A 9,402-nucleotide genomic window follows, 5' to 3' on the forward strand; every position below is an offset into this window, starting at 1 on the left:
CAGAAGTTGGGTACCCAGCACCCACTCTGTGTCTGCACCAGCCATGAAAATGGCCTTTCTCCACCAAGAAAATGAGCCAACACAAAAGAGGGTGTCCTGAAGGGGCGGGAAGACACCTCCTGCCAGAGCACACAGTAAATGCCGTTTCCCCCTCCTGCCCGTTGGCTCATCCCCCTGCCTCTGGGGGACACTTGGTCTTTCCTCTCCTTGAACAGCACCCTGGACACAGCCCTCCTGGGAGGCACACAGTTCTCCTCCAGGCCCAGGCTCCCCAGGGCAGGTGGGTCACACGCACCGGAGGATGTGCGCATCTGCTCTCCCGGACCAAGAACCACACACATGGAGAGTCCTCTCACTCAGGTCATGTTTCTTTTTCGTTGAGCTGCTATTCTTTATTATCACAGAACTCTTTCCGTGTTCAGTTTTTCCATTTCCTCACCTGTTTAGTCAGGGTAGCTTGAAACATTTAACTGAGAAAATGCTTGTGGAGAAGCCTAAGAGGTGCATCACTAACTGCCCTTTACCACGGCTACACGGCACTGTCTCCACCGACAATAGAGACAACATGCAGGTACTTTCAGTAAAGTGAAGAAATGACAGTAACTGTCAGTATAGGAAATTAATGTTAGTTGGATCAAGGAAGGACTTTGATTCTGTTTTCTTAAAGAGAGTTTTTAAGTTTTACCAATAAACACTGAAATGTTTACAGATTCAGTTGTGTGTCTGGGATTTGCTCCAAATAAAACAGGAGAAGAGGACGTGTGGACAAGGCACACTGGGAGTGTGAGCTGAAAGGACTCCGTAGGTACAGTTGTCTTGAGGACTGGCAGATGAGCAGGTGGTCCTCAGCCAAGCAATTCAGAGTCCCTTGTGGGTCTCTCTTGTTAATCACTTCTTAAACATAAAGTCTTCTTAAAATACTGAATAAACTTTATGTAGAACTCTACACATTAAATTTTTATTTAAGTATTGTCTATGTTATATTGTGTGCATATTATATGTATATGTTATATTGTGTGCATGTTATATATACATATATTGTATGCACATTATACATACATTTACCTTTTATACTTTTATATTATATATATTTTAAATATTTTACATTATATTACATATATATATGATCAGTCCTGTGTGTTCATTGGAAGGACTGATGTTGAAGCTGAAACCCCAATACTTTGGCCACCTGATATGAAGAGCTGACTCATCCGAAAAGACCCTGATGCTGGGAAATATTGGGGGCAGGAGGAGAAGGGGATGACAGAGGATGAGATGGTTGGATGGCATCACCGACTCAATGGACATGAGTTTCAGTAAACTCCGGGAGTTGGTGATGGACAGGGAGGCCTGATGTGCTGAGGTTCATGCGGTCACAAAGAGTCAGACATAACTGAGTGAATGAACTGAACTGATATGTATAACAAACACATAACATTATCTGTGAGCTGAATTAAAATAGCCTCCCATGTTTTCTTCTAAAATGTTTATTGTTTTACATTTCACAGTTTCTGTATGGCGTGAGGTAGGGATCAAGATCCATTGTTTTTCCACCTGGCTCTCCAGTGGCCCCAGCACCATTTATTAAAATGACCATTAGCTGGAAACTAAATCATGTCCAAACACAGAAGCACCCATAACTGGCCACAGGTGCCGCCTGGGATGTAAGACAGTGGAGAAATGATAGAAATCAAACTGTTTGGATATGCCATGGGTGAGCAGATTGCATAAGGAAAGGGACTGGCCAGGAGTAAATGTGTCAGTCTCCTGAGCTATAAACCCCTGAGGGGAGAGAGAATGGTGTCCCTCTCACTGACTGCTATACATCCTGTGCCTGGCAGACCCCCTGACATTCAGTAGACATTTAATGACTATTTATTTAAGCGAGGTCTTGCATCTTTCTGTCCAAAGATGAATCCTAATTATAGATAGAAGGAAACCAGATATCTGGTGCAGCTGTCCCTTCTAAATGTGGGTGCAATAAGTTAACATCATTTGCCTTGTTGCTAAACAGCAAGACAAGGATAAGTAAGGGGGTAAGGGTCAGATTTATAATATTGAAAAGCAAAGAGCTTCTTCCACACCCATCCAGGGAAATAAGAGATCTACACAAAACAACCACTTTAGAAGGCAGACTGTGATAAGAAGAGAAAGAATCACAGGGCTTTGAGCCGTATTCTCCAATTCACAAGTAAGAATTTGATATGAGACAGAATGAAATCAATCATCATCACCACTGCTGACAAATATCGATTCCTTTTACTCTATGCCAGGCAATGTGCCAAGACCCTTAAACACATGATCTTATTTACAGCAATCGTGGTTTCTACCCAATAGGTTATCAGCCAGATATTAGATTTTTTCCAACAAGCTGCATCCTTTATGTAAATACAGACTCATAAAAGAGTTGCCAAGCTCAGTTTCTAATGATGTCTCCATCACCCTTTTATCCTCACAAATAGAAACTTAAGTGTGTAAAACTTTACAGGGCCTTATCTTTTAATTTTCTCAAAGCCAGGGCCCAGCCAACTATATCCCATCCTTTCGAATTCAGCATCAGTTCTCCATGAAACCCCAGGGTTGGCAGCTCATGAACCTGGACTCCTAACCTAGATAGCATATTCAAAAGCAGAGACATTACTTTGCCAACAAAGGTCCGTCTAGTCAAGGCTATGGTTTTTCCAGTGGTCATGTATGGATGTGAGAGTTGGACTGTGAAGAAAGCTAAGTGCTGAAGAATTGATACTTTTGAACTGTGGTGCTGGAGAAGAATCTTGAGAGTCTCTTGGACTGCAAGGAGATCCAACCAGTCCATTCTAAAGGAGATCAGCCCTGGGTGTTCTTTGGAAGGACTGATGCTAAAGCTGAAACTCCAGTACTTTGGCCACCTCATGCGAAGAGTTGACTCATTGGAAAAGACTCTGATGCTGGGAGGGATTACGGGCAGGAAGAGAAGGAGATGACAGAGGATGAGATGGCTGGATGGCATCACCGACTCGATGGACGTGAGTTTGAGTGAACTCTGGGAGTTGGTGATGGACAGGGAGGCTTGGCATGCTGCAATTCGTGGGGTCACAAAGAGTTAGACACAACTGAGCGATTGAACTGAACTGAACTGAATCTGGACTCCAGCAATTAAGCAAGCAGCCTTGCTTGTGTCCTGTCCCTTAAAGTCATGAGCTGTCACTTCTCCCCATATGTGGCATTCTAGCCTGCTGACCGTCATTTCCATCTTCCAGGTTAACCTTAACAAGCAACTCTTTGCTCTATGAGGAAGAGTGTACACTCTCTGTAAATTAAAATGCAAGTCCCTCTTCCCCTGGTGGTGGGTGACCTTTGTGGCAAGTCCAGGTAGTCTCTTCCTAACTGTCCATCACAGAACTCACCTCACCTTATCAGAGAAAAGAAAATGAAATAACTCAGCTCTGAATTGCAAGACAGAGCTAATGAAACTCAGTATGTCCCAAGCCAGTCGCCCACACTGATTGTGTAAAAACATGTTTCACATCTCATACTTGATTTACAGCACAGTTTAACAGAAAGTAACTTTATCTATTTTTTCCAATTAAACGAAGTAATGTTATAATCAATAATTCCTCCTGCTCTGGTATGGTAAATTAATGTCTGTCTATTGTTTTTAAATCACAAAATGAGCATTGCTCTAGAAATATAAAATGGTACTATTTCGTTTTAATCTATTTAATTTTCCATTCTTGAATTACATAATGGGGTTAAAACATTGAATAGAATTAATAGAATGAGTATTTAATTAAGCAGTAATGAGTTTCTAAATGGATGCTCAAGGAAACTGGCTTTATAGTTTATGCAAGAATCAGATAATGGTCTTAACAGAGACTATAATAATTGTGTTGAATGTTTTCTATATTTAAAGATTTTTTTTTTCTGAGTTCTCTCAGGAGTTGATTTAAACATATTCCAGTTCCTTGATTAGACCTCACTTTGCTCTCAAGGTAAATTCTAAATGCCTTTCCCTGGCTGGCAAGGCTTTGCATCATCTGACTGTCTCCTCCCCCATAGCCCAAGAGCAGAGGGTTCTCTCCAGCCACACACACCTTCCCTCTGCTCCACAAAGGCCCCGTGCTCCCTTGACCACTAGCCTCTGCACCTGCCGTTTCAGATCCAGGAGGACTCTCGCCTCTCACCTCACTAACTTTTCGTCTTCGTTCAGTTCTCAGGGAATTCTTCCCTAATGACCCTCACTAGGCTGGGGCAGGCAATGGGGACCTTGAGTGGGCATGAGTAACAGAACTTGTGGAAAGCAGATGTTACTGCAGTCCAGATCTGGATGTGACCTGCGGCTCACTCGGTGACCTTGGACCAAGCTGTTCCTTCCTCCTCCGAGCCGGCTTCTTCCTCTGCAACCTGCAGGGTCCGGCAGCGCATATGCCGCCATGTTCTGCTCCCAGGCACACGGCAGACAGCAGTAGACGATCACAGCACTCCTTCCGGCTGTCCCCAGGTGCACTGCCGGCCGCTCTACACGGCAGCCAGGCAGCCTCACAGTGCACAGAGTGGGCTCTCACATCCTCACCTCGGTCATCCTTGGCCTTGAACTGTCTTTCTTCTCCACCCAAACTGCATATTATCAATAGAATTATCTGTGCAGGTCAAGAAAATACTGAATCTCCGGCCTAACCCCAAATCAACTGAATTGGAACAGGGTTAGTTAAAAAAAAAAAAAAAAGTGTTTTTAAAAAGCCCTCAAGGAGACTCTAACAGGACTAGGAACCACCAGTCTGATTTCAAGCTCTGGAATTTCATAATTTTGGGGAGAATGCGGGGAAGATAGAAGGTAGCACTAACTTAAACAAGACTCAGGAATCCGGTCAAAATCATTGTCTCCTGGAGCTGTTTCTATGTGACAGCACCCTCCATGTCCCCTTCACTCCAGCTGCTCTCCATCTGGTGTGTGTGTTCTAAGAATTTCCCAGCACCACTTGTAGGGAAGCGAGACAACCTACCCAGGTTCACTGAGGTGTGAGAGACGAATGAGTTCCCATCCCCAGCCTGTCTCCCCCAAGGCATCAAGATTACGGCTTCTGATTAATGATTTGCAAGTCAATTAATCAGCCACCGCTTTCGGGACTTCATTTCTCAAATTACTTCTCTTTGAACATCAGGGCCTTCTGACATTGTCTTACTGTCTTTAGGTTCTCTTTCCTACTAATTGAAATTCCAGGATATTTCTTGTTCTTCTTGTCAGCTTATTGGTATGACTTGCTTATATAATATTTGCAAACAGATTACTATTCACCTGTAGTGTGTCAGAGGTAAGCATCAAAACAATACTTTATGCTTCCAGCTCAAGGAATGTGCTAATAATGATGGCTTGTGAAGCGCAGTCTATGGGAAAACTGATTTTTCATTTATTGATTTATTTTTTCACCACGCCGACTTGCAAGAAACATTTGAGATGTATTACAATAAAAACAAAGGTACAGCAAAGCTCCAAACAGTTGATTTATATGTTTCCTTAGACAATGCTTTTCTAAGGTCCTGCTAGGTTGGGCCAGGGGTAGGAAGGATGGAGCTGGCTCCCTTCATTAGAGAAGATGGTACAGTCACGCTCTGGAGTCAAACTCTAGGGCTCCAATGCCAGCCCTTCCGTGTATGAGCGAGAGCCTTCTGGTATCCAGTCACCTGTCCTCAGGGTGGGTGGGGCTGTACTAGGGGAGAGGCGGCCATGCAGTCATTTCTGTGCAACCTACCATGAGACCTTAAGCTCCGAGGGTTAGCACAAGGCCCTTAGTGTGTCCTTAGAGGTCCCACTGGGCCAACCGTTGGCCGGGTGGTGTCCTCCGAGGGAGAGCGTGGTAAGAGGCAGGTGAACAGCCTTCTCCCCAGGGCCCTCCCTGGCCTTAGCTGGTGGTGAGCTGGGGGTCCCAGGGGACAGGCTGGGGGCCATGATCTGCAGGGCTCCAGAGCCCTCGCCACAGACACCCACTGGCCAGGCTGCGGCTTTGAGGCAGCTCCTCTTTCCCGTCCCTTCTCCAGGACCTAATGGCAGCAGCCGTCTGTCTGCGTGGGTCCCCGGGACCCGCCCTCCCCCAACCCTATTTGAGTGGCCTGAGGACCCTGAGGGCTAGCTGGGTCCTGGGCTCCTGGCTTCCCCGTGATGACAGCCAGGCAGGGTCTGAGTACCAGGCCCTGAGGGAGCTGCCAGCTGAGATCTGCCTCTTCAGCTGGGCCTGGGTGCTGGTGGGAGGACCTATACTTGGTGCTGGACGAAGGTATGGTGGGGGTGGCAACTGGTCCTCAGAGGGATCCCCTCCTCTAACCCAGGCCCTAGACCTCGGAGGGTGAAAGTTGAGCCTTAGGACCTTGCCCTTACTTGTCAGAACAGAGAATAACATTTGTTTTGGTGGAGGTTTACAGGAACACCTACCTCAAGAGCAAAGGATCTGACAGCAAGACGTTTGCAACAACTGCCCACGCCCTTCCTGCACCTTTCCGAGAAAAGGGTTTTGCTGACAGCTTTCCAGGAGTTTGCGGTTTTTAAGGCATGAGCCAGCCGTCTCCTTGCAGGGCCCTCAATACACTTGTCTCTGCTCCAGACTCTGACATCTTGATGTTGTTTGGCCTCGCTGTGCACTGGGCACACAGACTCACATTCGGTAACAGCGGCAAGAACAGATGCACAAAGGCTCAGACTCAGTCCAGGGCAGGGTCTCACTCAACGGCAGTTCAGGGCGGCTTCCATCCACCTCCTCATGGTGCCTCAGGGACCCTAGTGCCGTCCCTCCTTTGGCTCCACCTTCCCCTTGGGCCTCGTAGTCATCTGCATCCAGGTGGGGAGAAGGAAGGGGGCCCAGAGGAGACACAGCTCTTCTCTCAACACTCACCTCCAGTGAGCCCAGGCAAGCCCTGACCAACATCCCCCGATGAGAATTCAGGCTCATGGCCCCACGTAAGGCTGCTGCCAGAACCTGAAGCCTGTCATCTGTCAGCAGAGCACAGCGTCATGGTCTTCCTCTGTTTTGCTTTATTATTTAATGAGACACTAGGGGTAACGTGCCCAGTACCAGGCATGTCACAGGAGCACCATCACTGGTCTTCGCTATGTTGGTGGTGTTGTTTTCCCAAAATAGTTACAGTTATGGTCTGCTTTGTTTGTTTACAGTTTCAAGCCACAGTCGAGGAAGGAGCCATGGGAGTTATTGTCAACTTGACAGTTGAGGACAAGGACGATCCCACCACGGGTGCATGGAGGGCCGCCTACACCATCATCAACGGGAACCCGGGGCAGAGCTTCGAGATCCACACCAACCCGCAGACCAACGAGGGGATGCTCTCCGTCGTCAAAGTAAGGGTGCCTCCGGCGCTCCTCCTTCCTTGCCTGAGCACCCAGGGCCCCCAGCTGAGGATAAATCAGCCCCAGTCTCCCCCTCCCGGAATTAAAATAGAGAAAGTCTCCTGCTTGAGGGAGTGCTTATACCCTCACAGCCTTAAAACCAGCCCGTTCCACAGGTTCCAAAAAACTTAAACTTGCATGGAACCTTAAAACACATTCTCCAGACATTTCATAGTCAATTATCAAAGATATGCAAAAATGGGACCTGTGAAGGTTTCCTAAAGATCCATACTCAAATTGTGGATTATCACATTTCCTCTCAATCTTTCTTAGCAGAGTCTGGATTACTCTCTTAAACACAGCAGATAATTACACACACGGGGTGATCCTCAGTGTGAAACTGCCTGTGAGCACGTGGCCCTGCATGCTGACCGCTCTCTGCTGCAGGGAGTCTGAGAAGGACATGTGACCACAATGGAAAGGGAGGGCTTAGAAACATGGGAGGGAGGGGGAGGCAGCAGAGCGTGAGTGGCTGGTGGTCCCCATGTCCTGGAGGAAGGGGTCCGGGAGGTTCTGGGAGAGCTGCCGCCAGACCAGGCCATCTGCGGAATACAGCTTCTTTTCTGGGGGCTGAAGCAGTTTGCCTGAGAAGCAGGAAGCAGCTGTGTTTACGGCAGCCAAGTGAGTGGACAAAGCAGGAACATTGCCACCTACTCCCTGTGTGCCCTCAGCTAAGATGCGTAACTGTTTTCTGTGCCTCGGTTTCCTCATCTGTGAAACGAGGTGTCGGGACAGCCCACCTCTCCAGGCTGTTATGAGGAAGTCACCAGCTCATAAGTGGTGTGTTTCCAGTGGCTGCTGTAACAGTGACCACCAACGTGGAGGCTTAAAAGTCCAAAACCAGGTTCATGGGGCTGCAGGTGGTGTGGCTGGCCCCTGCTGGAGGCTCCGGGGACAGCAGGGGAAAGTGGAATTGTGTCCTCATTCTTCCCGGCTTCTGGAGCATCCCTTGGCTCGTGGCCCCTTCCAGCATCTTCAGAGCAGTGCCCCAGCGTCTTCCTCTCTCTGACTCTGACCCCTGCTTCCATCGCCACATCTGCTCCTTCCTTTGACTTTCCTGCCTCCCTCTTTCAAGGCCCCCTATGGTTCTGTTGAGCCCACCTGGGTAATTCAGGCTTCTGTCCCCAGTTAAGGTCCTTAGTTTAATCACATCTGCAAAGTCCCTTTTGCCATGTAAGGTAACGTTCCAAGGATTAGAATATGGACATACTAAGGGTGGGGTCATTATTCAGCCTAGCCAGGCTGTATAAACATTTGCATCAGCAAAGTTCCATAATGCCACTGGGGGTAGGACCCAGAACCACTGAGAATGTCAGATTTTAGAGATGCTTCCTGCTTTGTTGGGAGGACAAGGGCTCTGGGTTTCTCCCAAGCCTGCCCTTTTCAGAACTTGGTCCAAACTGAACCCCAAACATCTGCCTGCAAAGAGCAGCTCTGTGAGTCCCAACTCCTCTTCCCTCGTCAGGACTCCCTGGAGATCCTGACACTGCCCTACGCTCAGCACTGCAGTTTCAAAGCCGTGAAAACCGTAAAATAACACAGCCTCTGGCTGTCGTCTGCATCTCATCCAGGGTCCATAAAAGGTGGCAGGCAGTTTTCCAGACCTGCAGCTGTAAGACAAAGCTTGGGTAAATACACATCCCCGCGTAAAGCCTACGGGAGCGCAGTTCTCCCAGCCTGTTTGCTGTGGCTTGAGTGAAATGGAGCATCGTGTCCTCCGGTCCCCACACGCCCCCTCCGACCCACCATGCTGTGAGTCTGAAATGTCCGCATCTACACGAGTCACCTGGAACGCTAGCCAGAATGCGGAGTCCTTCATGGGCTTGCATATTTGGGGCTTCACTTGGGCAGGACAGAGATCTGTTATTAGAAAGGAGGCAGCAGTGGTAAATTATTCTTGTATTCCAGGGAGGGAACCACAGTATAGCTCCTGGGTACCAACAGCTTTGTATCTGTTAGGGCTTAACACCCTAACACTCACCCTGATGGGAGGAGTTCTAGGTGGGGGTGGGAGGGGCAGTCCTATTACT

At 47.9% G+C, this 9,402-nt stretch overlaps 1 protein-coding gene across 1 annotated transcript in view; it reads left to right on the plus strand.

The window, feature by feature from the left end:
• CDH13 (cadherin 13) overlaps window positions 1-9,402 on the plus strand; it is a 1,015,931-nt gene that overhangs the window by 914,112 nt on the left and 92,417 nt on the right. The window contains exon 9 of the mRNA XM_010850808.1: window positions 7,142-7,324. Within this exon, the coding sequence (XP_010849110.1) occupies window positions 7,142-7,324 (183 nt within the window). The remainder of the gene's footprint in view (window positions 1-7,141; window positions 7,325-9,402) is intronic.

Source organism: Bison bison, unplaced genomic scaffold, assembly GCF_000754665.1.
Source record: "Bison bison bison isolate TAMUID 2011002044 unplaced genomic scaffold, Bison_UMD1.0 scf7180017864295, whole genome shotgun sequence".
Lineage (NCBI taxonomy): Eukaryota > Metazoa > Chordata > Mammalia > Artiodactyla > Bovidae > Bison > Bison bison.